The 27,532-nt window shown below is 42.2% G+C and overlaps 4 protein-coding genes across 6 annotated transcripts; 2 read left to right on the top strand and 2 right to left on the bottom strand.

Annotated features, from left to right (window-relative positions):
• Nucleotides 1-1,846: 1,846 nt before the first annotated feature.
• LOC121876561 lies at nucleotides 1,847-12,136 on the top strand. The gene is made up of 15 exons (XM_042381761.1): nucleotides 1,847-1,874; nucleotides 2,327-2,455; nucleotides 2,795-3,007; nucleotides 3,655-3,833; nucleotides 4,961-5,080; nucleotides 5,619-5,764; nucleotides 5,971-6,148; nucleotides 6,431-6,577; nucleotides 7,169-7,447; nucleotides 8,104-8,334; nucleotides 8,826-9,048; nucleotides 9,272-9,441; nucleotides 10,090-10,203; nucleotides 10,469-10,578; nucleotides 10,836-12,136. The coding sequence occupies exons 1-15, from the start codon at nucleotides 1,847-1,849 to the stop codon at nucleotides 11,485-11,487; spliced, it is 2,919 nt and encodes a 972-aa protein (XP_042237695.1). The 3' UTR covers nucleotides 11,488-12,136.
• Nucleotides 12,137-15,299: 3,163 nt separating this feature from the next.
• Nucleotides 15,300-16,889, top strand: LOC121876582 (C-type lectin domain family 17, member A-like). Its single transcript, XM_042381787.1, has 4 exons — nucleotides 15,300-15,448; nucleotides 15,954-16,133; nucleotides 16,330-16,455; nucleotides 16,583-16,889. Exons 1-4 carry the CDS (start codon nucleotides 15,406-15,408, stop codon nucleotides 16,705-16,707), a joined length of 474 nt encoding a protein of 157 aa, XP_042237721.1. The 5' UTR covers nucleotides 15,300-15,405; the 3' UTR covers nucleotides 16,708-16,889.
• Nucleotides 16,890-18,514: 1,625 nt separating this feature from the next.
• Nucleotides 18,515-21,760, bottom strand: LOC121876538 (vitelline membrane outer layer protein 1-like). 2 transcript variants are annotated; one of them, XM_042381731.1, is made up of 5 exons: nucleotides 21,650-21,760; nucleotides 20,287-20,405; nucleotides 19,888-20,050; nucleotides 18,985-19,170; nucleotides 18,515-18,744 (listed from the first exon to the last, which is right to left on the bottom strand). In XM_042381731.1, the coding sequence occupies exons 1-5, from the start codon at nucleotides 21,690-21,692 to the stop codon at nucleotides 18,647-18,649; spliced, it is 609 nt and encodes a 202-aa protein (XP_042237665.1). In that variant the 5' UTR covers nucleotides 21,693-21,760; the 3' UTR covers nucleotides 18,515-18,646. The 2 variants fall into 2 exon arrangements, with proteins under 2 accessions (XP_042237665.1, XP_042237666.1); XM_042381732.1 differs by having other exon boundaries at nucleotides 20,287-20,402; nucleotides 21,650-21,747.
• Nucleotides 21,761-21,947: 187 nt separating this feature from the next.
• LOC121876537 (vitelline membrane outer layer protein 1-like) lies at nucleotides 21,948-27,479 on the bottom strand. 2 transcript variants are annotated; one of them, XM_042381729.1, is made up of 5 exons: nucleotides 27,161-27,479; nucleotides 25,930-26,096; nucleotides 25,577-25,733; nucleotides 23,608-23,793; nucleotides 21,948-22,792 (listed from the first exon to the last, which is right to left on the bottom strand). In XM_042381729.1, the coding sequence occupies exons 1-5, from the start codon at nucleotides 27,201-27,203 to the stop codon at nucleotides 22,689-22,691; spliced, it is 657 nt and encodes a 218-aa protein (XP_042237663.1). In that variant the 5' UTR covers nucleotides 27,204-27,479; the 3' UTR covers nucleotides 21,948-22,688. The 2 variants fall into 2 exon arrangements, with proteins under 2 accessions (XP_042237663.1, XP_042237664.1); XM_042381730.1 differs by having other exon boundaries at nucleotides 25,930-26,069; nucleotides 27,161-27,471.
• Between the last annotated feature and the right edge of the window lie 53 nt (nucleotides 27,480-27,532).

The following is a 27,532-nucleotide window of genomic DNA, read 5'->3' as shown; positions in this document are numbered from 1 at the left end:
ACAGAAATCTCCTCCTCTCAGGTTTCTTTATATCACGAAAGAAATGAGATTTGGTTCTTATTACTCACCGTTGCCTTACGTGTGTGTGTGTGTGTGTGTGTGTGTGTGTGTGTGTGCTTAATAATGGTTGCCCCTCTTGTACAAGGATGAGACGCCCTATGAGCCACCTAGGCGTGAGTCTGTTTAAGGTGTAGAAGCTGTCGCCAACACAAGAACCACACCCTCAGTTAATGGGCTGCTGACCCAGTGTCAAGGAATAGTCCAAGAAGACCGGACAATTCGAGTGACATACAGGTTCCCAATTACTGCTGGGTTGACAGAGGTAAATGGCATAAAGAAACTTGCCCATAGTTTTACCTTGCTGAGTCAGCATGCTCGACCAATACACCGGTGTGTATTGTTGATGGTGAAATGCAACATCTAAAAATTAGCCCTCCCCAATTTATCTCACCCTAAAATTAACTTGGGAATGTTAAGTTAGGCTAGGTTAGGTGAAATCAGGCTAGGTCAGGTCAGGTTAGGTTAGGTTAGCTTTGCGTTAGGGTGTTTAATCATCAGGTGATGTAAGGTGTGATGCTAATCTTCATGTGATCCAAATTATTTGGTAATGTATACTTTAAAATATGTATAAATATTCCTCAGCACCGAGCCATTATTAGTGAGGGTTAGTTAAGTAGGTCGCCATGCCACTACGTCTTAACCGAACCTAAACATCAAGAAATGTCACGAGTCTTAATAAAAGGTGTTTTAGCCCAAACAATAGACTGCGTCAACTAAAAATATTGTGCGTGATATCCTGCCATCTTGAGTACACAGTTACACCTGAACTTATTTATGTTTTTCTTGCGGGACAATTTATTTTTTATTTTTATTTTTTAGTGTGGATTAACGAACCTAACAAATAATTCTTAGTAAGTTTAAGCTTATCCTTGTATCGTTGAAAATATTATATTGTTTTATTTTATTTTTCTTTCTCTTTGACCATTTCTTGACCACTGACCCACGTCACCTTGACCTGGATACACCTTCTTCAACCTCCTACACAAACAGGTGACCTTGACCTTGAGGGAAGTTCATAAGGATCTCATTTCTACAAAACCTCTCCCGCTCTGTTGTACTTGGGATAATGACAGTCCTAGGGTGGGTGTGGACAGTCAGTATTATTACTCCTGTACTGTGATTGGATGCTGAATATGTCTTGGATATCATACACTCACTCACAGCTTTCAATCACCCTGCTATTATTCTAAAAGCATTCTATATGAGTTTAAAATGCCCAAGCCAATCATGCAAGCAGAACTGTGTGGCTGAGAAAACCCCCCCGGAGGAGGTGTTGTCAGAGCGGCTCACCACCCCGGCCAGGTAGGTCCTCCTCTTTCCTCCTGCTGCCAACACCCCCTGGAGACCATAATAGTAACAAGTGATCCACATTATCAATGTAAAGTAAGTAAAAATACATAACGTCTCACACCAGATCCATTGACCACTGAAGCCCTTATTAAAAATCCTGATGTCTCCAAAATTTCGTGGTGAAAATACGTTACTGAATTTTGTAGTTAAGGAAGATATGAGTGGGAGAACATCCGTATGAAGAAGTACTAATATTAGCAAAAACTTCAAGAGAAATAATTGAAATGCAAATAAAAATAAAAGGAAGATACTTTGGTCATAAGATTAGTGATGAGGGGATAATAACAAATATTAATGAGCAAATGTGAGGGTAGGAGGGCCAGGGGAAGACAGAGACTGCGGTGGATGAATTAAATTAAAAACTGGGTCCCCAGTGAGATACGAAACCTTAGAGGATTGATAAAAAACAGCCGGAGAACGTTTAGGGTGTAGGACTATGGCCGGCATATTTGAATATGAGGATGGTATTTTGATTGACCAACAAAATACTAACTCAGACTGTTGTCGTTGGTATGATTATAAAATTATCGTCACGGGAATACATCCAGGGGTGGCAGCGACCTTCTCAGTCTGCAGAATGTAAATCGTTTAATACAATTTTCGAGAAAATTCCGACACAATCATGAATACGGCAACATTTGTAGCTCATTAAGTGTACCTTACCTTTAATTTCCAAATTTATGGCAGTGAAATGTATGATTGTTTGATGAATGATGTATTAATGTATATGTATAATTGGGCAGAGTTTTAAATACGCCTGACCCAAAATTATTGAAATTTGTCGATTTTCCCTATTTAGCGTGAAATATCTTTATGAACTGTGTGTGGCAGAGAGAGAGAGAGAGAGAGAGAGAGAGAGAGAGAGAGAGTTATGCTCTTGATAGCTTATTATGTTTATTCAATGTAAACATGACAGGTGACCACGAGGCGACCATCCCCGTGACCACCACCAGGAGGAACTTCCCCCCTCCAGCAGTGATCATGTGCCCGTTGTCTGCCGCCCTCTTCCTCTACTGCCTCCTGGTGGCCGCGCCCCTCGGCCCAGGTAGGTGGCTCACACCTCACAACCCTTGGAAGAGAACTTAGCACAAATAGCATAAGTTTCCCATAACCAGACGAATTACTACGTTGTTGTTGTCATAATGTAAAAGATGTGCTATTGCATAGGTCAGAGAAGCTGTTATGACATCTACACTTCACTAAAACTACATAATTGGGTGTTGTAGTTAACTTGACATCGTCGAGGTTCTGGACACCATTCTATAGTAAAAATATAAATTAAAAGACAAGGTATTCGATTTATATTCTTGTTATACAGTATTAATTTCAACAAACTTTTCTTTCTATAACTAAACTAAAACTGGTAGTTGTCTCACTGTGCCAGGAGGCGGTATAGTCATGATAGCAGCTGGTGAGACTAGCATGTTCGGCCTACACACTGAGGAGTCACCCAGGAGGAGACAAATGTGGATGCAGAAGGAGTTCGAGTTCCCGGAGACGACAAGTGAGGTGACCGTGTGTCTCCACTACCAGCTGATGGTCACCTACGGCCCTACAGCCTATATCTTCACCCTCGCCAAGAACCTCGGCTTCCTTGGTCAGTCGTCTCTCTACAATAAAAGACTTGAGTGAATCACATTAAGATTATCTCTCGCCATATCCTAATTCAACCTGATCTAATATAACATAACCTAACCTAACCCAATCTAATCTAACATAACATAACCTAAACTAACAGTAACCTGTCCCACCAGGTAGCGTTAGGGTGCTTAATCATCAGGTGAAATAAGCTGAAGGGACTAGTAGTCTCCACGTGATCCATTCCAATATTTAGTAATGTTTGTCTTTTGTCCATTCGCCTTTCATTTCCTCTCCCTCAACAATACACTGACTTATTTCAAGATTTTCCATCTTGTCATCTGTTTACTTTCATTTATATTCATTTCCTTGAACATTACACACCTCTCCCACCTACCGACATCCTCCCGTCTTCCCCGGATCAGCCATAAACAAATGAGAGCTGTGTGACCTCCCGCACATTAGGTCGTCGTATAGCGCACAGGTCTTTAGAGTTATATGATTATTATGATCCATTTACGGACATCTTCCTTCATTTCCTTCAAGATTGGGAGTTTCATTTAATAAGTCTCCTCCTTACATCGTGTTTCTTTCACGGTATATGACAAGCTGTAAGGGTAGTATTTTATTAAGTTTGTCACTTGTTGTTTTGACGTGTGGCCACAGTTAAGGACGAGCAGTACGGGGTGGCGCTGGACAAGATGCACCTGGAGCTGGAGGAGACACCTGTACCCTGGAGGTGGACGCACGCCTGTGTGGTGTTCGGGCAGGACCCAGCCGTCTACCTGAACGGTAAAACCACCCAAGGCGAGCTCATGGGACCAGGACTATCACTGAATATGGCGGTGAGGGCATTCTTTGACAACTTAAGAATTCATTAATTATATATGATACAAAATATATATAAAATAACTTAATGATTTATACCTATATTTTGCCTTGTACGTAGGAAACTTAATTAAAAACACGTATTGTGTCTTATTCTGGCTTTAGAGAAAGCAATTCTCTTTGTCAATGAAAATTGAAGAGGATATCAGCGTGTGTTTGGTTAGAAATATATATATTTTCATATTCTGTATATAATTGTAAAGTTCCTATGGCATGTACTGTACTGGGTTGAGTGCCTCTAAAAGTGAGTTTAGTACAACATGATTTTCTTAAATATGAAATCCAGCCTTGACATGTTAGCTGTCAAGAATTCTATTACTGTCACGAAATATGTTTATAATTTTTTTTTTTACACTGAGTGCCAATCCAGTGATTGGAGAGTTCAATCGTGATGTCACAGCTGTCAGCTAATAACTTTTCATGTCGTGAACAGCTCCGTTGGGTTAGAAATCTGGTGGTGACTTTTTGATGATTTATTGTAACCATAACAACCAACACACACCACTGCCCCAGGCGGTGGTGACTGAGGCAGGTGTTTGTTCTGAAAGTGCTCATAAGACAGACGAGTGATCCGTACATGGCTTTCAATTGGCTGTTGGTCGACTTTACTGAAGAAAGTAAGACGAATATTCAATTGACGGATAAGTTTTATTTACCTGTATCTAATACTTTAACAGCTTCCAACAGAGGAAACACAAAGCATAATAAGTTGCCGTCTTGAGTTTTGAGATAAATAATCGACTTTGATATTGTTTTGTCCTTGTGAGAAAATATATTAACATAATGTAACACAGTACCTGGAGAACGTTCATCAAGACTTAAGAGGTAACTGTTGTGATTTTTTTCTGAAGCATTTATTTGTTTTAACAATAAAATAATAACTGCACTATATACCACTGGACTAATCACTACCCTTGTAAAAATCCCACCTACAACTTATCAAGATTTCCACCTGTATTTTGCAATTACTCTCACCTGGATTTCATAAATAATTTCACGTGTGTCTGCCTTGATTCACATAATTAGAAAAAATGCCATTAGTAACAGCCTCAGTTTACACCCATGGGTCTCCCTTCCCCCACAGGCGAACTTCAAGGTGACTGTGGGTGTTCCTTCAGACTACTACGACGTGAGCCACCACCCTGCAGCAGGCGTCTTCGTCACCGTGCCCAGGGTATACCCCCGCACCCTCTCTCCTGCTGAGGTAGGAAAGGACAGGTGATTGGGTAGAATTCATGAGTGTGTGTCCTGATTGGTGTGTCCTCAACTTCTGTTTCTCCTACTACTTCCCTCATACACCTGACACCAATCTAACCTAACCTTATGTGACCCTGACCTACCTTAGACTAACTTAACCTAACCTAATCTAACCTACAAAGATTAAACCTAATTTATCACTATAAACTAGATATGTCGGTGAAGTATAAAGATGCAGGAGCCAATCAGCGTAAAGTACGTCATGTATAGATATTAATGGACTTTGTCTATGTCGTTATATGGTGGTTGAGGTGTTGTGTTATATAAGTATTACAGTATTATTGTGTCTTTTATTGCCGTTATGTTGTAATATATTCACTGATATTTATCTTGGGTTTTGTGATAAAGATTATGTCATTCAATTGTCATCAGTATGCACGTGAGATAGACTGTCTCCTTTGTTACAGAGAGAGAGAGAGAGAGAGAGAGAGAGAGAGAGAGAGAGATAAACTTAATGTATCTACCCCAGTGTTTTCATTACACAGGTCGCTTCACTATCAGGGTGCGGCCCAATACCCGTTGGTGACCTGGGGGAGGGGGAGTGGATCGTGCTGGGAGATGACTTCGTGGAGCTGGGCGTAATCACCAATACCCCCGAGAGCGTTACCTACACACCTCAACCACCCACGGGGTAAGGTGTCCCTGACGAGGATTTATCTCCCCCCCCCTTCTCTCTCTCTTAGTCTTCAATACTATCCCACTCTGCAGAACACCCCTTTCAAAACATGGCAAAATCTCCTTCCCTGTGTTTTCACACCCCTCTCCTCCTTCCCATTATTCTTTCATCCTATTTTTTCTGTGTTCGTCAATACTTTCGTTAATGACACTAACCATCAGGTACCTGGTTGAGGAGAAGGTCGACTTGGCAGAGATATGTCCGCCGTACCCCGCCCACGATTACCTGGTGGTGGAGGGGTCGCAGGTGAGCTACCCCGACGCCGCCAGGCACTGCGCTGCCTACGGGGGAGAGTTGCCCGCAGCTGACGACCCTGCCCTGCTGGACAAGGCCAAGAAGGTCAGCCTTTTTCTTTAGGGTGGTGGCTACGTGTGTGTGTGTGTGTGTGTGTTATTTCTCTCTTTATTTACACCTCTCTCTCTCTCTACTCCCGTTGTCTGACTGTCTGTCCCTCTCTTTCGTTCTTTGTCTCTTCATTCCTGTTTGTCTTTCTGTCTGACACTCCGTCCGTCCGCCTGTCTGTCTGTCTATTCGTCGGTACGTCCATCCGCCTATCTATCTACCTACATACTTATCTAATTTTTTCCCCTATATCTATCATCTTTCTATCTCCCGGACCAGGTGTTAGACGACAACCCACACGTGTCCCTGGAGTACTGGGGAGCTGGGGAGGGGAAGGCGTGCCCCATGATGCTCCTGAAGGAAGGGTGGGCTGCACACCACATCCTCGACAAGTGTGACCAGCTCCTCAAGTACCTCGCCTGCAAGGTACTGCCGGAGGGGGGAAAGGGGGGGTGGAGTTGAGGAAGGACGGGGTGAGGGTGTGGGTGGGAGTGAATGAAGGAGAGAAGGGGAGGAAGGGAAGAGGTGGGTGATGGAAGGAAGGAGGGAAGGGAGGGAAAGGGTGAAGTAGGAGAGGGGGAGAAGTAACTAGAGATAGGACGGGGAGAGAGGGTAGGACTGAGGTAGTAGGGAGGGAGTGAGAGTGAGGAATATACCAAAAAGCTGCGATAACACAACTGCTACACCCATGTTTGTTAAGATGGCAGACCCGATGTTAGGGAACAGCCCGGAAAGACTGGACAACTCATTAACCGCATTAGTTATTTATATCCCAGAAACAAGATCCTCTAACTGATTTACATTTAGGACTTTGCAGAGAGACAAATGGAACTTTCCATAGTTCCACTCTGGCCGGGAATCGAACCCAGGTCCTCTCGTTTGTGAGGCTTGAATGCTAACAAATATATTGGTCATTTTTGCTATTGTTATTATCGTTATGTTACGGCAGGTTTTCTTTACAGTATGAAAGTCATATCTGAGGTGTACGCTAACAGCTCTTCCCCCCCCCCCCTTCAGGTACCGCTCAGCGCCCCCTTGAAGCTCCTGCGTAACAGCCCAGCAGGCACTGACTACGACGACACCTTCTATGTAGTGGCCCGGGATACCAAGGTTAGACTGGTGTCTCTGGCTGGCCGGCAAATCAAACAAGAAGGACAGAGTCTGTTTCTGACCAACACTGAGAGGGATATAGTGGCTACCGCCCCCGCCACCAACAGCCAGCCTGTGGGCCGCTACTCTTGGACTTACATAAACAACGACACCACTGTCACCATGGTCATCACCAGCTGCTCCGTGGTAATGTACCTTCCTCACCACACACACACACACACACACACACATACACATTTATGTAAGCTAATGAAAGAATGTAACCCCATGTATCTACGCCCAAGCGGCTAACGAGCCGATCAGTGGTGAAGAGGATAAAAGTAAGTAAAGGTGACAAACGCTTACGGAACCTTCTACATGAAGGCGTCTTCCCGCTTTCTTTAGAAACGGAAGGTCACAGCAGACACGAGATAACACATACAAAGGGAGAGAAAATATGGATGTGTGAGGCTAGTAAATAGTACAAGTGTGTGAATGTTCTAAAAAAGTAGTTGTGAGTGGAGGAGTAATGGAGGGTGAAGCGCTGGACGATGCGACGTGTCACAGTTGTTGCGGAATGGAAGCGACAGTACTGCTAGGGAGAGTGTGTGTGAAAATTGTGTATTTATGAGGTAGAGTAGAGTACTCTGTAAGTTTAATTTGAAACTTAATTATGTTTTTACTTTATATATTAAGACAATAAAGATATTTGATGAATAAATGTATAAAAGGGAACCTTCGAGTAAAGTTGGAGTGAAGGCAGAGGAAATGGTAAGTACGATGTAATGGGTAAGTTATATAGTGTCCCTTGGTGTTGTGAACTGAAGGTGGGTGTAGGACTAACCCGTCACCATCACCTTCAGGAGCAGTTCACGTGCTCGGACGGGTCCTGCCTGCCACTGTCTCACCGCTGTGATGGAATGACTCACTGTCACGATGACTCAGACGAGACCTGCACCCTCCTAGCGCCCCTACCAGACTCCTACCGCAGGAACCGTCCCCACAAGCCCCGCACTCCCCTCCAGCTGTCCGCCAACCTCCTCAGGATCCACAACGTCGACGTGGAGAACACAGTCATGGCCACTTGCCTTCAGGTACCTCACTAACTCACTAACAATTACTTTTTTATTACCCCGCTTGTCGGCCCTAGACGATAAAGCAGTATGAAAACTGTCTTTTTGTTAACCATTTGCTTGTCCTCCCCTGAAAGGAAATTTTTATTTTACTTGAGGAACATTTTTTTTTTAACTTTTCACTGTGGTTGTAATAAGATCATCTCTAGCTGATTTATTTCTTAATTGAGATAGGTTTTAGCCCTTTGGCTGCTGTAGGTTTCCTTATGCTGAATAAAATCGTCTGGCGATAGCCGGAATATTATTATACAGCTGTCTTATAATTCCTTTAGTGTTCCAGTAATTTTTCCAGTGTCAAGCTAAATCATCCATTCAGCTCATATATTTTTTTTTCAACGACTTGTAACTCCTCCAGCGTTTCTATGTATCCCAACCAGTGTTGTTTCAGTTCATCCAACGCTCGTACAGAGCTTTGATCAGCATCTTACCGCTAGTCATTACTCCTCGTCCAGCTCATCACGAAATGGGAGGACGATCGTGTGAAACTCTCCCAGCTGAGCCCCAACCCAGCTGACAACGGTATGCCGGACCTGATTGTATGGGAGCCCAGCTACAGGCTCAAGAACGCTGCCTTCTTCGACGCCATGGCCTATATCGACAGGGAAAGTACTGAGACCTTCATCAGGGCTCACCGCTCAGGCAACGGTGTCGTCAACATTGTGGATGGCACCGAGGGTAAGATCTGCCTTGACTTCCTTCATTTACGTCATGATCTGTCGTAGATAAGCGAAGCCGTTTGTTTACTATCGTCTTTCAGCGGATGTGACACCAGTTATAGGTTTCGGTGTGCTTACAAGCCAAAGTGGTGAAAATCAGGCACTTTCTCTCAGTATCCGTCTCCTTTCTTCTATCTTTCATTCCTTCATCTTGCTCTCTCACCGTTTTTCTCTCACCTTAGGATACGTGTACACAGCCGGGAGCAACGCCTTCCTTGAGAGGACGGAGGGCTTCAAGGCCTCCTACGTGTGCAGCTTCCAGATGGACATTTACCCCTTCGACGTGCACGAGTGTCAGATGCACATTGGCATCCAACACACCGGGGAGTTTAAGGCCTTCTTCGACCTCTCCGTAGGTGTCTCCTGTGCCTAGATATGAAGGAGAGGGAGAGTAGAAGGACAGAAGAAGGGAGAGAAGGAATAGGGATAAAGGGAGAAAAGAAAGGAGAAGGGTAATAGAGGGAGAGAAGGAGGAAGACGATAAATAGAGAGAGAAGGAAAATGTGGAGGAAGAATAGAGAAGCAGTGTCAGGGGTTAAGGAATATATATATATATATATATATATATATATATATATATATATATATATATATATATATATATATATATATATATATATATATATATATATAGAGAGAGAGAGAGAGAGAGAGAGAGAGAGAGAGAGAGAGAGAGATGAGGAAAGAAGGAGAAAGATAATTCCACTCAACCGTCATATTCTCAACTTCATAATACCCGCGGACCTTCGCTTAGTTTTCTGTATACTTATGGTTCTTAGTCGAGATAGCTGACACGTCGGTTGTCTAATAAAAAGCCTTCCTGTAAAATGAATCGTAAAACGTCAACATTATTGGGGTATTTTGACAGCAACCATAAAAAAAAGGCAGATTAATATTATTATTATTTTCCTGACCTTTATTCTTATATTACCTGACACTTAATTTTGTTGAATCAATGAGAATTTGCCGACACTAATTCCTGGATGACTTTGTTGTACAGAAACTGACGATCGTGGACTCTGAGCCATCAGTTCTGACGCTCTTTACCAGCTCCAAGATGTGTTACACTTACACCGTGGACGAGGACGACCTCATCACCTCTCTCACCTTCAGGGTCAGTCCTCGCTCTCTCTTGCCACCACCACGGCAAACTGTTATGTCCTTAACACCTTCAAGAAAAGCTCTCTCTTGTGCCATAGATAATTGTTGTATTAATTATCATAATTCTTAAGAAAATATCTGCTCTCCCACCCACACTACAGCCACCCTTGAATCTTGTACTCTCACAAGAAAAGCTACAGCAGAATTTTTCAGTATTTTACAGCAGTGTCATGATGAGAATGCGCTAATTCACTCTTCATCTGGGGTCTCTGGTACAGGTGTTGCTGACCCGTCGCTACGGTGCCTACGTTTTCACCACCTTCGTCCCCTGCATTATCCTCAGTATCATCGGCTCCTTCACGCAGTTCTTCGGCTACACCAACTTCAGGTGAGTCTTAGTGCACGCAGGTTAAACTAAAATCTTATTAGCAAGAACTCGATGTCCATAAACGTTCACTAAGTTATTGTCATTAAATTGCGTCTAATGTCCGTTTTTATCATCACACGTGTTTCAGTTATATTTATTTCTAAAGCCTTTATTATTAACTTGCATTATATTTGTTTCAGTTTACTTTAATTAATAGAATAGTTAATGCTCTTGTCACTGATCTGATCCACAGTGTTAACACTTTCCCTCCCTGCTAGTGACCGCATCATGGTGACACTGTCCTGCCTCATCGTGGTGGCCGCCCTCTTCTCCCAGGTGGCCGTCACCGCCCCAGCCTCAGCCGCTCCTAAAGCCATCGACATTTTCTTCTTCTACTCCACCATCCGCATGTTCATCACCTTCCTCCACCATTCGTGTCTCTTCTTGGTGCAGACTCACGTGAACCTCCAGAGAGATAAGAAGAAACAAGAGGCAAAGGAACGCCAGGACACTGTACAGGTCATCAGCACCAAGCCCAAGAGCGCCCTGGAGCGTGACCAGGACGACATCCCCGAAGCTGCCAGCTATGATAAACCCCCGAAGGTGTACCTCCCGACCCTGTCCTTCCCCTGGATGGGGTCTGATCCCTCAAGCGGCGTAAAGAAAGACGACGTTAAGTATCCAGAATACGACAGAATTTTTAACATCATCAGCATCATTCTAGGCTACCTATTGGATCTCGTCTGCGCATGTGCGTTCTTCTACTGGGTGGTTTACAATCGCAGCGCAGTCACCGAGAAGTTCTCAAATGCCAGCAAGAGTTGTAGTGAAGCTCTGAATCCAAGGGAGGCCGAACCCGTACCCGAGTTCGAACCCATACCCATGTTCCAACCAGAACCTGAACCCGAACTCCAAGCTCCGATAATTTAATGGTAACCTTCAGCCTCACCAGTCTCCCCGGAAAATAATTTGAGATGAAATTCTACGTTGTTGATGTCGTGTATATACTGATAAACTGTGTCCATAAAGACCTCAGTTGTTAATGTTTAGTAGTACAGTAATACATTATATTATCAACAACACTATTTTACATATTAACAGTAATACCAAACTTTATATAAGCTATTATAACAAGACAAATACTGAACTATAACATCATAAAAGTTACCAAGTATTACCATATGTAACAGTTCTAGTATGATCTTTGTGGGACGAAATTAACAAGGGCCAAAACCTAACCTAACCTAATATAATGTAATCTAAGCACCTAACCTAATCTAACCTTAATACCTAACCTAACCCCCCAGGTAGCGTTAGGATGTTTAATCAACAGGTGAAATAAGCTGGGATGGTCTAATCTCCAGATGACTCGACAACAGCAATTAGGATCGACGACTGTAACCTTGAATTCCTTGTGTGTTGTTTGGCATATGTTTCAGTATACCACAAGACCACGAGTAACACAAACAAGTATATCCCCCAGTAGATGTTATACCAGCAGGAGATGTAGATGTAGTGTGTATACTTGTGGTAGCCACAGTCCCCTTTCATAGTGCGTTTACAGGGGTTCGTCATATAAACATTCCATAAATCATTATATTGAAATATTTGTTTTTAATATTGTTTAACTTTGATTCCATAGTATGTTTACTACAGCGAGTTTCCTTGTCGAATGTAATCAAACACAGGGTTGCCACGCTGCACAAAACCTGACGAGCCCCTGCACTAGAGAAGGGGACTGTACATCGTGTTCGCACCTATATACTGTTCCTGAGTGGTGTTGTGATATCTCTAGCACGTTTTGTAGGTGTTAAGTTTGCCAGTATTAATTTATAACATTGTTTGAGTGGTATACCTATATAACTGTTTATTTTCATTACACACACACAAATAACACGCGCACACACATACGCACACACATAAACACTAACACACACACACACACACACACACACACACACACACAAACATTTGTAGGAGACCTAACGCATCAGCAAGTGAGGACAATGCTGCTTTTACCATACAATAAACCACGCCATCTCCATGAATATTTATAAGGCAGTGACAATAACTATTTTTGAAACACCCTGTATGTTAAACCTTACCTCTGGCGGCCAATGCTTATAAATTATACAATTAGACAACAAGATAAATTAATCCCCAAATATAACTTACCATGATGTATAATTTAAAGGAGGAAATAGCTGAGAAGAGTGTTAGTATGTTACCTGAGCTGAACTGTATGTCTTTGTTCTTTGTTTGTCTTTAAGAATAAAAAACACATTAAATTTTGTAAGTATTATACTTGTGGCAGTATGTGGGTTACCTGATGTTCATCCTCCCAGGTTATTTTACCTAAAGATTCGCCATTTTAATGCTAATCTAACACAACACAACACAACACCTACCCTAATACAACCTAACCTAACCTAACCTAACCTAACCTAACCTAACCCCCCCAGGTAGCATTTAGGTGTTTAAGCATCAGGTAAAATAAACTAGGGGCTAAAATTCAAGTAAATCCCAAAATATATATGAACCACAGACAAACTTATCAGTCATATAATAATTCACAGCAATAAAAATCACCATAAAAATGTAACCAGACACTCAATGAGAGTCTGAGAATAGAGGAGAGTAGTGGTGGTGATACTATAAGTTATGGTAACACTGGTAGCGGTGTGAGAGGTCAGGTGAGTTGGTAATACTGGTGTAAGCGTGGGAATTTTAGTGAGTTGGTAGCACTGACGGGATTACAAGTATAGTCGGAATGGTTGACAGCACTGTGAGAGAGTACAAGGGTGAGAGGGGCCTGAGGGAGAATACGAGGGTGATGGGTACCTGAAGGAGAGTACAAGGGTGAGGGCAGAGCTGAGGGAGAGTACAGAGGTGAGGGGCGCTGAGAGAGAGTATGAGGAGGGAGACTTTTGCCACAACTTTGGGATATAGAGTTGGAAAGATGTTATGAGAAAGGGAGATTAAGGGGGAGGGAAGAGGGATGGAGGGCTAAAAGGAAGGAGGAAGGAAGATAAGGAGGGGGAGAGGGAAGGAAGGATACAGCTCGTGTGATAGGGGCGGTTCACCTGGTGATGACTCATGAAACAATGGAGAGAGAGAGAGAGAGAGAGAGAGAGAGAGAGAGAGAGAGAGAGAGAGAGAGAGAGAATCTATATAATCAAAGTTAGAACAAAATTAGACCCAGTAGGCGGTGTTAAAAGCAAGGTTCACTAAAAACATGGACAACTAAATAAGGGTCCAGAAGGCAGCTATAGGCGGGGGTCATGGTGAGAGACGGAGATATAAAAAAAAAGTGCCCTCCCTCACCCTTCTGACATACAGTTTATGTACATGTGTGTGTGTGTGTGTGTGTGTGTGTGTGTGTGTGTGTGTGTGCGCTCCATGTGTTTCCTTTCCCACTGACGATGGTTTGGTTCTCCGAGATGTGAAGATCATGACTCAGGGACTACATAAGTACTTCCCCACTGTGAACACATCAGAACAACGACCAGCTGTTCTCCTGTGCTTTTTTGTTCTCCATGGACAGAACATTTAGCGATGTGGAGAATAAATGAACACAAGAAGCATGTTATTGAGTCTTAAAGAACATTTGGTAATAATTAAGATCCGAAGAGAACGTCGAGGGATTTAGAAAAGTAATGGTCCTTGTACAGTATTTTTTATCACTAGGAGAATGTTCACCCCGCGCCTGTACTTTACTTGGACCAATCAGAAAACTCGACGTAATCTTGAACACGTTTATCAGCGGCCCCCGACAGCGACGATGAGAGAGCAGTAAATAACAACAAAAATAATATAAAATTATGTTAGTATAACTACGGATGAATGTAACCCATAATAGCTTGTCTCCAATAGTCGTAGCTGAGTTAATTCTGATTTGTCAATAAGGTTACGTAATGATGGTCCAATAGTTCCTTAAATGGTCTTACCTACACATACGATAGCTCGTTAAATGAAACACACTAGATAATTTATCATACCATGCATACTGTCTTGGTCGAATCATTAAGAAAAGTATGAATTATTGTATACTAGAGCATTAACTTTAGACTACGGCTTAGGGATACTGCGGGAACTGTATGCTGTGTTCGAGCTGTAAAGAACATTTGAAGCAAGAAACTAAACAGAACTCGAAGTGCATTTCTCAGCGCTTGACTGAAGACGTTTGAGATGTAAGTATGAAGGTGTAATGGTCAGCATCCTCGCCTCGCAAGCGAGCGGAACCAAGTTCGATCCTTGGGCAGGGTGAAACTATGGGCAAGTTCTTTTACGCCATTTACCTCTGTCTAACCACTATTCCGTGACACTGTGTCATGCAACTCGTTAACTTAGGGTGTGGTTGTGTTTGAGACGGCTTTTACACTTTGACAAATTCACACTGAGGAGGCCCTTGGGCCGGCCATCCTCGATTTCCCGGGGCTTCCATTATATAACATTGGCGCTGTACTATGACTGGTCAAGTTGGGATATATTTTATTGTATGGATTTTCTTTTCATCTAAATGAATCAAATGTCGCCATGAAATAAAATCGAGTTGTGGTGTTCCGTGTTGGAGCTCGAGACAAGAGAGTAACACAGAGACATTACGAGTCGAAAACATAAATATAAAACGCCTGAACAACTTCGAACTTACCTCGGTTGTCGTGGGCGTCACAGGGGCACAACTGACCCTCCCCCCGTTTTCCCCTGATAAAACCAAGGGGTGGGGGTAGTATATAACCAAAAGAGACACCTGGCGGTACACTCAATCACTCACTGCGACCCACTAAGCTCTGGTAGGACACTAAACACGAGTACAAGAAACACTGCTACAGACAAGTGAACATCAACATGCGGGGAATATCTTGCCTTGTTGCAGTTATCTTAGTAGCTGGTAAGTGTGTTTGTGTTGACAGCGTGGTTTTATTTTCTTCTCCGAGACTAGATAATTATTAAGCAGATGGTTGGTTATAAATTTAGTCAAAATATGAAAAAGCGATGTTAACTTTAACCTAGATACTTTTTTTGTAAAATGTGAGAACAAGACAAGATGATAACACCTCCAGTCGTCACTACACAATACCTTATTACTTACGGGTCATGACAGGTAAAAATTCATGTAGTGTTTTCTTATCTGTTGGGAGTATTTCACCTTTTCCAGAATGGCCATAGATCGAATGACAACATATTTCCCTTATGTAATAAATACACCATACACAACCACTGTATAATGTACTATACCTCGACACCACACCAAGTGTCTTCTCTTCACTGCTTAGTGTGTCCTAAGGCGCCTGTAACATATATTTCTCCTTTTCACTTGGTCACACTGTGTAACTTTTACGATGCCATAATCTCTAATGTTAACCTGTGTGATTGGGCTGTGTGGTGTGGTGCAGGCTGCTACGGGTGTGATCCAGGCTGGGTAGACATCGAAGGATCATGTTACATGTTCCACATGTCGACGGCGATGCCGTGGAGCGACGCTCGCGCCTTCTGCCAAGAATCTGGAGCTGATCTGGCTAAGGTGATCGACTCTAACGTCCACAGGGCCTTCTGGGAGTACATCCATACCTACGGTAGGTGAAGGAAAGGGCTCCTTCCACAGGCACCCGCCTTATACTTCATGTTTATACAACTACTTATACAGTATAAGGTTTGAAATATTGATGTATAATCTGAAGAAAATAAACCCCAACTTATTAAGTATTCTTTAAACTTCCTTTGTACGCTTCAAAACGTATCCATTAAGAGGTTACTGTACCCATGTGCCAGGCTTGAGTGGTTCATTCTGGCTGGGAGCTTCTGACGAGGCCGTGGAGGGCGACTGGCTGTGGGTATTTGACAACACCAGGGTGGAGAAGGGCACCAACTACTGGGCACTCCGCACTACTGTCCTCGGTGAGTTGTTCTTCTTGGATCATAGCTTCCTGTTTTACTGCCATTCTGTCCTCTCTCTGCTTCTTTCTTTCTTTCCACCTTTTAGTCTCACAGTCTCTCTAAATTACGGTTGTTGTGTTCCCTGAAGGAGGCTACCAGCTGGAGCCCTCTGGCGGGTCCCAGGAGAACTGTCTGGCATTGGATGAGGGGCGTAAGCACTACTTCAACGACGCAGCCTGTGAGACTTCCTACCACCCCATCTGTATGAAGTAACACCTGCAACCTGATGTAACACCTGCATTCTAATGTAATACCTGCAACCTGATGTAACACTTGCATCCCGATGTAACATCTGTATCCTGATGAAACACCTCCATCCTGATGTAACACCTGTATCCTGGTGTAACACACTTTGATAATATATAAAAATGAAAATAAAAAACTTTCTCATACAATATGTACACTTCATACTCTGATAATGTGATAATGTTCAGGTATTTTGTAAGCGTTACTGTTGTACAGTTCTCCTGCTGACACATATACAGTACATACATATATATCATAAGTAGAGAGACGTACTTGAAAAAAAAAATCATGCTCACATAGAACATTGTCGGTCAGTCAGTCAGGAAGGGCAAGCATTGGGTTTACTCACGCATCCAAACATTATGTGAAATATTAGTTTTTATACAAGAACCTCTAATCACACGTACTGTATATCTTCAGTAAAACCAGAGAGTTTGGAGCCAATGAAAGTAATAGATAATATTAATAAAGGATAAGTAATGAGAGAGAGAGAGAGAGAGAGAGAGAGAGAGAGAGAGAGAGAGAGAGAGAGAGAGAGAGAGCATTAACTTGCACCCTGAGTATACTGTCGTGTAAAATACAGAATATAAGACAACCGCTGGTCACGGTTGTATAATTTATATCATGGCGTCAAATATTTCGTGACCAAATACTCTCTCTGATATGATCTGTCGCTACACACTCCAGCACCTCACCACATTTTCTTGATAAATGTCAAAATAGAATAAAGAAACTCACTTTTATTTTTTATTAATTTTAATGAATTGTGATGGACTTTGAAAACACACTCTCAGATACGTTAGGTACAAGGTTCACGTTCCTTATCTTTATTTAGTGTTTTTCTTATACTGTGGTGGTCAAAATATTGTTAAGAAGAGGAGAGGAGCCTTCCTAGTATGGTACTGGTAAAGAACACGAATAGGTCATGAAGCCTGGTATCAATACCTGATCTAACCCTATGACCTTGACCATGAATCACTTTCAACTGACTGTGAACCGCTTCAAGGATTAGGGCACAAATATACACCTTGACAGTTACATCACTTGAAGCGTTTGGAAGATACTGTACAGCAGCAGCTGATCCACCGATTAATCCAGACATTTTTTTTTAGATGAATAATTTTCACCAGATTTTTATTTAATTTTTTTAAATTTAATATTAAAAAAGAAAAATAATGACAATGAATGTGTTGATGTGGCGGCACGAGTCACCAACAACCAGTAACCAATCAACTTTCATAAATAGTAGAGGTTGCTAGGGGATTAGCCCACCCGGGCACAGGTTACTGACCCACATCAGGGCCTGGGGGGGGGGGGATGTAATAATAATAATACAGTAATTCATAGCAAATAAAATTTATAATAAAAAGTAAAATAAAATAATAAATGATAACACTAATAATAATAATAATAATACCAACACTGTAATAATAATAATAAAGATATACAAAGAAAAAATATTCAATAGTGAGAAACGCTATATGTATGTTGAGTTATTGAGACCCTGCAATTGTGTGTAAATGAGGTAGAAAGTCAGATCAACAACCTGGGACTTGGTCACAATATTCTTGATGCCATATAGCAGCAGGGTCTACCATTAGACAATACATTATGCTTCCAATATCTTCCCAGGCGGTAGTACCTCCCTGTTTGGTAGCTGCCTACTACCTACAAAAGGTAGTGAAGGTTCCTCAGTGATACGGAGACTGACCTTAAATGATCATTAAGAATATGAATTACAAACAAAATATTGGGAAATGAATAAATACCAAAATTAAGAAGCTTCAAATATTTAATTCACGTTTCTTGCAAAAAGGCAAATTTTTTTTTGTCTGATCATGGCATAGACTCGTTGCTGAAGCTCCCGAGTGTGTCTGTAGCCACTAGGACACGGTTGAGAGGAAACTTATACCTGACGACAGAACATATGCACGTTGTTCAGCGCTGTGTTGTCTGTTGAGGAGAACTCTTGGACACGGGTCTGGATGGCATATATTGCCATTCCTGTAACATAATATAAACGTTTTATATTATACACACAACAATGTTTTATCTAGGCTATAATAATGTTCCTCGCAGCCGTGACTATTTCCTGAATGAAAGTTCCCCTTGGGATTATTACTGATTGGCAGGCGTCTAAGTTGCCAGTGATCACTATTCAATAATATATGTTCATATGTCTTGTTTGCTTATTGTATTCACTACGCAACAAATAGAGAAGTTTCGTGTTAAAAAACTACGTACCATAAGGACAATTAGCATAGTTGCTCCAATTTCCCCTGTGGTTACCGCCGCCAATCAAGGTCTCATTACCATAATTACACTGCATCTCCAGGTCATTGGCGGTTGTGTCGTCCCCGAAGGCTCCCTGGTCAGACTCGCTCCTCATCCTGAAGCCCGTCAGGAAACCCTTGTAGCACTCCCGCTTACCTGTCCCAGGAAGAGATACTCGCTGTACATATAAAAATCTGCCAGGGGATACAGCAAAGGGCCTGTCGCGGGATGATTATTAAAGGCAAAAGCCATAGGAGATAGCTTTTCAGATTTCTTAATATACTCTCCATATATTCACATATGTTCTGCTAGACCAAACCAATACCAACACACTCTTACCTCTTACAAACTACTGGGAAGTGAACGTCGTAGTATCGGATGGTCAGTTTGGACGACCAGAGTAATAGGGAGGAATAGAAGTCTGAAAGACTCATCGTAAAGTCGGAGCTCAAGATGGCGGCTGTTAAACAGCAAGTGACTTTACTATATCGGAAAAAAAAAGACCAGGCGTCTGCTGGCTTTTGTCACGGGCCTAAAAGATTTGTGAGCCAGAAATGTTTACAAAGTACAAGTACTGTGTGTGAACCAACCAAGTGATATTATTTTCATGGGACCAGGATGAACAGTGTGTGTGTAAAACGATTAAGAAACAAAGATTTGATGTTTCCAAGGTGTAAAAAAAGAACGCTAGAGTTTCTTCAGTGCCTCCCTGTGATTGATGCACAAATTCCGTCTGTAATATCGACCAAATTTTCATGTTTTTAATCTTTACAAGGGCCAATGGAGCCGTAAAACTGTGTATTATACCAAGAATGTTTTTATAACCAGTAAATATAAAATCATCATGGAGCAGCTCACACATGGAGGTCTTACCCCGCCATATCCCCCACTGGTCGACGAAGGAGCTGATAATATAATCCGGAGCATCTGCTTCAGGTAAGTTGTCGCCATAATAGTAATTGGCATCACTGGGGTTGCTGCAGTACAAATTGATGCCGTTCATGGACGTCTCGTCGATGACGCCCTCTGAATCTACCTGCGAAAACAAAAGGCACTCATGGTTTTCAACCCTCACCTGTATGTTTAAGTTTTATTTGTCCGAAGTCAATATTTATCACTTTAAAACACTTAACCTTTTATCTACATGATACTCCCTTGTGTAAAATTTCTACAATTAGTGAGAATTACAATTACTTTGTTATTTAAGATTTTAAGTTTAAGACTAGATACTCAATCAAAGTCTCATTTGAGTCTCTCCTCTTCCTTGCCCACCTTGATGTCGAAGGCATAAACAAAGGATCCAGCGGGGCACTGCTCTTTTTCATGCCAACTCCCCCAGTTCATGGCCCAATCTACTTCAAGCCTTTCGTCGGCCAACACACCTGCAGCTACTTTGGGGTGAGTGAGACAAGGTTAATGTTGCGTGGTAGAGACCCATTGGAAGGGAGGCAGAATGCGTGATAATTGGGAGGAGGTGAAGGTACTGGTGTTAATGGTGAAGGTGTTGGTGTGTGGTGGAGGTGTTGGTGTTAGTGGAGGAGATGGAGGTGTTAGTGGTGGAGGTGTTGGTGGTGGAGGTGGTGGAGGTGTTGGAGGTGGTGGAGGTGTTGGTGGTGGAGTGTTGGTGTTAGTGGAGGAGATGGAGGTGTGAGTGGTGGAGGTGTTGGTGGTGGAGGTGGTGGAGGTATTGGAGGTGTTGGTGGTGTTGGTGGTGGAGGTGTTAGGTGGAGGAGGGAGGGAGGAGGAGGGGTGGTGGAGGTGTTGGTGGAGGTGTTGGTGGTGGAGGTGTTGGTGGTGGAGGTGTTGGTGGGTGGAGGTGTTGGTGGTGGAGGTGGTGGAGGTGTTGGTGGTGGAGGTGTTGGTGGTGGAGGTGGTGGAGGTGTTGGTGGTGGAGGTGTTAGTGGAGGAGGTGTTAGTGGAGGAGGTGTTAGTGGTGGAGGTGTTGTTCGTGGTAGGAGTCTCGAGGTGAGACAGTGGCAACACTTGTAAAAAAAATGATAAAAATAAAAGTTATCATGAGAAGAAGTTCACCTGTTAGTGACAAGCTGATATGTGGGTAAAGGGGGGGGGGAGGAGACACTGGTGAGGAGGAATATACTACATCACGTGCTCCTCCCTGGGTGTCGAGGATCATACTTATTGATGCTGTTGGGTGTAAGTCACAGCGAGTTGATCTATTTTAACATTAACACATTTAATGAGGATGTGGGACTAAAATATTTCTGTTCACGCTGATTATTTTCTGGTGGAAAATTTGAAGCATCGGTACAGTAACGTCTGAAAAGTGAACTAAAGAAATTTAAATATGCTAAATTCCGACTATATCTCGTTACTTAGTGTACGTTGGGTATACTTGATTTTACTAAACACTAATTATTAACGCCGAATCATTCTTCGTAAATTATAGGACTGAAAACTTCCTGGACGATTTGACCAATAATTCACCAAAACTACAAAACTTATTATTAACTTTAATTTCAAACAACACTCTCATCATCTTGCTTCATTAATCAACACATAAATAGAATATAATTTTGAAAATAACTGAAACATATATAGTCACACACACACACACACACACAAAGAAAAAACCATATCATGTATAACACAACAGAAGAACTCAGCGCCAACTTACCCAACAGACAGACACACACAGCTGACCACCAGAAGGCTGCCATGATGATGATGATGGAGGAGAATATGCGGTAGCGGCGGCCACACCCAGTATATATACCCACCTGCAGGTATCCTTGTGACACACTCACGCAGTTGGTTCAAAACACCAGCTGGTCAGGTTCTCAACACCAATAGATATTTCAAGAGCATCCAGATAGCCAAACTTCTTTGTGCATTATTTCAGGAAAGTGGTGAGAGCTTAACACAGCACAGCAGTTTAATATACACTATATAAAAGGAAAACGTTAAAATATATCTTCATTAGACTCCAAATTTATTTGAAGAATGGAGGACAGTTAAAACCTTCGGTATTATAAACTACATAGTTTACAAGCTCTTAAAACTATAACAATGTCGTTTTTAGTAACAACTGATTTTGCCTCAACTGTTCATGTTTCAGGGTTTGGTAACCTCGGGATCGATTTTACAGGATGGCAGTTGCCACTTCCTAAAATAGACTGCCAAGAGGAACAAAAGATTCACCAGGCAGGTCACAACGTAGTGGTGGCGGAGGACGGGCGAATATGAACCTACTTACAGCCCCAGTAATAAGACTAAAGAGAACCAGAAACCCGCTGTGGAGGTTACAAGGACTTGGAAGTCGTCGAGGCTACAAACCGACTAATATATCAAAATGAAGAAAGTTTATACCCAAAGTGAGCTCTCAGAGAAACTTCATTGCGGCTTTCTCAAGAGAGATCGAGTAATTATTGGATTAGTGGTGAAAATCTCCAATATCACTTTTAAAGAGAAAAATAAAGCCAAAAGTAATCTCTGAGGCCATTTACTTTCCCTTCTTGTCGTCTAGACAACTCTTAGTTAGTGGTTGATGACAGAAGAGGAAGGTTACAGCCTAGACTTCTCCTGCTGTAGCTGAATTATCCTCTAAAGCTGCTGGTGATAGAGGTTACTTGTGGCTGATGGTGGTGATGAAGTCTTTGAGTTTTCTGCAACAAAACATCGGGATGTGGAGGTCATTCCGGGGGTTGTGAGGTCATCTAAGAGGTCGTGTCACAACAAAACATGCGCACGTCGTTCAGAGCTGTGTCATCTGAAGCAGTTTCAGCCTCGACGCGGGTCTCGATGCCACATATTACCCAACCTGTTAGAATGGAATACACCGTAGTTTTGTGCACTGTATAAATATATATTTTTTATTCCTTTATGTTATTTTGGAGAGAATTATACTTATAATATTAATGGCGTAGTTTTCTCTTCAAAATTTATAATTATTCACTCAGTTGAGTATTATGTGAGTATCATTCATCCTATTTCATTGGTTAAAGAAAGGTTTTATAAACGTCATATGAAGACCTTGGCAAATAAAGCATTTTGTATATGAAAACAAGGAAATCTTTAACAAGGTTTTTATCCGCAAAGAAAGATTGTAAGAATGATATGAAATGATCCATCAGTATAACTCGGGTCGAGCACATGTACACAAGACTGCCTCAGCCCGCCTCAAGTCATCTTCTCGCAGCTGAGACTTAAATCTTTCAGGTTTTTGTACGACATATTAATTTAGCTCAAATAAATGAGTGGTGAAAATATGTTCAAAAGATAATAACATAGGATATGATATGAGATCCTGTTACAGAGGAAGCAACATCCCTACACCCACACATCAGAGGAACCATTTTAGTGAACGTGTAAGTGAAGAAGCGACAGTGTATTGTACAACGTTTGTAATGGTAGATATCCGAAAAGTGTTGGTCTGTCACAGTATAATATATTCATTACTATTGTGACCTCATTATCCTAATAAACGTTCTACTTAGGATTATTATTAATTGACAGGCGTCTCAGTTGCCATTGATCACTATTCACTGTCATATGCTCATATATTTCTATTTGATCACAACGAAGATAATTTCTACACAAAGGAGAGTTAAGTACAATGTAAACAAGACTTCTTACCATCAGGACAATCAGCATAGTCACTCCAGTGTCCCCAGTGGTTGCCGCCGCCGTTCAGGGTCTCGGTGCTCCAGTTACACTGCATCTCCAGGTCATTGGCAGCTGTGTCGTCCTCGAAGAGCCCCTGGTCTTCCTCGCTCTTCATTTTTAGGCCCGTCAGGAACCCCTCATAACACTCACGCTTACCTGGCCCAGGCGGGAGAAACACTCATTGTACACCACGAAAGAGACGAGTGATACAACATACAGATTGTCGCCGGATAATTTCACAAAGGTAGAACCGCAGGAGACGCGACTGGAGAAAATCAATCATTTTACGTCATAAACCTAGATTTACGTTAATATTTTTTTAACATTCTTAGCAGATATGTGATCAACATTTTCTGGACAGTATGTAGCCAAAGCTTGGTATGGAGAGTGTGCATCCTAACTTAAAATTTGTGTTCAATAAACTGCTTCACCGAAAAGCAAGACCAAACCAATACCAACACACTCTTACCTTTTACAGACTCCTGGGAAGTGAACGTCTTAGTATCGGATGGTCAGTTTTGACGATCAAAGTAATAGGGAGGACTAGAAGTCTGAAAGATTCATCGTAAAGTCGGAGTTCAAGATGGCGGCTGCTAAACAGCAAGTGACTTTACTATATCAGAAACAAGACCAGGCGTTTGCTGGCGTTTATCACAGGCCTAAAAATTTTGAGAGCCAGAAATATTTACTAAGTACTGTGTATGAACCAACCAAATGATATTACATTCCTGGGACCAGGATGAACAGTGTGTGTAAAACAATGAAGAAACAAAGATTTGAGGTCCCCGGCATCGTATGGTTTGTTCAAACCACCCCGGGCGAAAACCGTTTTTTGTTGGAAAGCACTATTTTCGGCCTAGCTCTATACGATGGTAGTTGATAAGATCTCCATGCTACACTGTAAATAAGGTTGAAATACCTTTGAAAATAGGGTAGAACATCGATTTGTGGCAGACAGAAAAGTATGGGCTTAGCTTTCGTGTCGTCAGGTGCTCTTGTCCCATCAGTGAGCAGCTTTTCAAAAAGTCATGGGTTGAACGACGCCATTTACGATGACCTTCTTGCCCTGATATTTTGTTCAGGAATACCACCTTTTCGAAGCTCTGGAGAGATCTCGAAGTTTCGATATTTTGAGTACGGTACGAGCTAATAATTCCCACCAGGAAACTTGCTTCGAGACTCCTCCAAAGCTTCGAAAAGTGCAGAGTTCCATGTGTTAAAGGCTATATTGCTGAAAAAAGATCAGGGCAAGAAGGTCATCGTAAATGGCGTCGTACACCCCATAACTGTTCTTGAGTGAGGAGCGGGCGGTCAATCACAGGAGCCGGCCTGCAGCCTCCTCCCCCCGTCTCGGCCAATGACAGTGAGCGTCTGCTATCTACGTCGCGGCCCCTCCAGCCAATGAGGAGGAATTCCTCTCCCTTAGTTCTCTTTTGTTGTGGTGGGATCTACATTCTGATATCGAGTAAAGTAAAAAAAAGAAGTGGGTGGGAGCTTTATTGCTTCAAGTCAACATTGAAACAACCGAGTACATTATTTTATGACGCGCTACCTACCATCTGCAAGTACAGTCCTTTAGCTTCAAAATGAAAAAAAAAAAAAAAATACTATATCTCAAAAAACAACAAAATTATGCATGTTTGAAGTTGGAAAAACTTTAAACTCCGGTTTCTCGGCATTTAAATTTTGGCGGGAATAACCCATACGATGCGGGGCGCCTCATTTTGATGTTTCTATGGTGTAAAAATATGACAATACTGTACTAGAGTTTCTTCAGTGCCTCCCTGTGATTGATGCGCAATGTCCATATATATTCCATATGAATAACCAAGTATCCTTGTTCTCACTCTTTACAAAGACCAAAGGAATCACGAAACTGAGTCATATACACATTCGCATCAGTACAACTTCAATAATATGAACAAGGTGGAGGTCTTACCCCGCCAGTCTCCCCACCGCTGGACGGTGGAGGTGATGGTGTATTCCCCAGCGTCCACCTTAGGCGAGATACCGTCATGGCCGACATCACCCGGGGCGCGGCAGTACAACATGATGCCGTTTATGGATGTGTCGTCAGAAGCGCCCTCTGACTCTACCTGCGGTAAACACCCTCAGGTAACCTTTATCTGTAGATCTGTTAATTGCTCTATTTGCCAAGAGTAAATATTTAAAACACTCAACCCTTCCTCTCATACATGATATTTCTCCGCGTGAAACTTCTTAAATTAGTGGTAATATTAAAATCAGTTTATTATAGGGAAAGCTTAGGTTCCAGATTATGTTCTATCCCACCTTGATGTTGAAGCCGTAGGCGTAGGTTCCTGTAGGACAGTAGGCCTTAGGGCCCCAGACTCCCCAGCTCATGGCCCAGTCCAGCGTCAGGGTTAAGTAGTTGTCGCCCACGGGGTTCTCCTCCCCCCCAGCCCCCATACCTGTTGCCACACATAGGTCAACGGTCACTGATAGAAAGACAATATAAAATAAAGGAGAATAATTAGAGGAAGAACTGTGCTAAGCGGGAGGGAATGGTGGAGACATCGTTGGTGGTGGGGGTTTGAGTGGTAGCTGTGAGCTATTGATGACAGAAGTAGTAGGAGTAAGGGTTACGTAAAGAGACGGGAGGTAGTATGGAGCCTCGGGGGTGAGGGGGTGGCAGCACTTTTATAAATAAAACCAACATCTCCAAAATAAAGTTATCATGAGAATAGGTTCACATGTTGACAAGGTGATGTGGCAATGTGTGAATGTGGCGGACGGGGGGGGGGGGGGGTGGGGGGGTATAGAGTGGGATACGTGGTGTTAGGGCAGTATAATTAAAAGTTCTGTACTTACCTTTTAAATAGCGAGGTTTTAAGTCACTAAGCTGCATTATATTTTTATATCCGTGATATTGAATGGTAGAAGATTCGTTATTTTTGTTTTTTCTTTTTGTAATCAACTTATTAACGATTTAATTTACAGGTTTTTCTAAATATTTAATGCAGCACAAATCTGTAGAACTATACCGTAACTTTAATTCAAAATAATACAAAATGGAACTGTGGATGGACTCCAGTTACCTGTGTTTCCTCTAAGACAAACAAATGTAATATTCATTATGTTGGGCTATACTGTCCACGCTGAATATTGTCTGGTAGAAATTTGGAAGCATCGGTACAGCAGCGTCTCAGAACTGATTAGCGAAACTAAACGCACTTTATCCAATCTAGATTCTTTTACAAAAGATTCACCAGGTTAGGTTAAGTTAGGAATGGTGGAATTTACAGAAAAAATCGAAAATCGAATCTTCCTATGTAAATTTAAAGGCTGAAAATTAGCAGGATGACTTCATCACAATTCAACTAATTATATCTCAAGTAGCGTCTAAATATGAGAATCACAGAGACGTGTCCAGTAGTTCACACACATTCACTTTATGTTGACATACAGATCTGAAAGAAAGCTAAACGTACTTACACACACACACACACAAGAGGAAACCATATCATGTATAACACAACAGAAGAACTCAGCGCCAACTTACCCAACAGACAGACACACACAGCTGACCACCAGAAGGCTGCCATGATGATGATGGAGGAGAATATGCGGTAGCAGCGGCCACACCCAGTATATATACCCACCTGCAGGTATCCTTGTGACACACTCACGCAGTTGGTTCAAAACACCAGCTGGTCAGGTTCCCAACACAAACAGATATTTTCAGAACCTCCAGATATCCAGACTTGTGTTGTGCAGCCTCCAGGAAGGTCGTCGGTGGTTAACGCAGTGGCTTCATAGAGGAAACTATAACCACAGTGTTTATCGGATTTCAATTAAATATCCATAAAAAATTATTTTGCTTTGGGAATGCCATTCACAACTTCATATATCTGAAATTAACCTCTAAAACAAG

Source organism: Homarus americanus, unplaced genomic scaffold (genome assembly GCF_018991925.1).
Source record: "Homarus americanus isolate GMGI-L3 unplaced genomic scaffold, GMGI_Hamer_2.0 scaffold28, whole genome shotgun sequence".
NCBI lineage: Eukaryota > Metazoa > Arthropoda > Malacostraca > Decapoda > Nephropidae > Homarus > Homarus americanus.
This window is presented reverse-complemented; position numbering and strand designations above follow the sequence as displayed.

Coding starts and splice junctions, on each gene's coding strand:
- LOC121876582 (XM_042381787.1), top strand. CDS start 15,406: ATGCGGGGAATATCTTGCCTTGTTGCAGTTATCTTAGTAGCTG. Junction 15,449..15,953: donor TGCAGTTATCTTAGTAGCTG/GTAAGTGTGTTT, acceptor GGTGTGGTGCAG/GCTGCTACGGGTGTGATCCA. Junction 16,134..16,329: donor GGAGTACATCCATACCTACG/GTAGGTGAAGGA, acceptor CCCATGTGCCAG/GCTTGAGTGGTTCATTCTGG.
- LOC121876561 (XM_042381761.1), top strand. CDS start 1,847: ATGGCCGGCATATTTGAATATGAGGATG. Junction 1,875..2,326: donor CATATTTGAATATGAGGATG/GTATTTTGATTG, acceptor TAAACATGACAG/GTGACCACGAGGCGACCATC. Junction 7,448..8,103: donor TCATCACCAGCTGCTCCGTG/GTAATGTACCTT, acceptor CATCACCTTCAG/GAGCAGTTCACGTGCTCGGA.
- LOC121876537 (XM_042381729.1), bottom strand. CDS start 27,203: ATGGCAGCCTTCTGGTGGTCAGCTGTGTGTGTCTGTCTGTTGG. Junction 26,097..27,160: donor TGTGTGTGTCTGTCTGTTGG/GTAAGTTGGCGC, acceptor TCTTTCTATCAG/TGACCGTTGACCTATGTGTG. Junction 22,793..23,607: donor CTATGCTGATTGTCCTGATG/GTAAGAAGTCTT, acceptor CCATTCTAACAG/GTTGGGTAATATGTGGCATC.
- LOC121876538 (XM_042381731.1), bottom strand. CDS start 21,692: ATGGCAGCCTTCTGGTGGTCAGCTGTGTGTGTCTGTCTGTTGG. Junction 20,406..21,649: donor TGTGTGTGTCTGTCTGTTGG/GTAAGTTGGCGC, acceptor CTCACCCCAAAG/TAGCTGCAGGTGTGTTGGCC. Junction 20,051..20,286: donor TTTATGCCTTCGACATCAAG/GTGGGCAAGGAA, acceptor TTGTTTTCGCAG/GTAGATTCAGAGGGCGTCAT.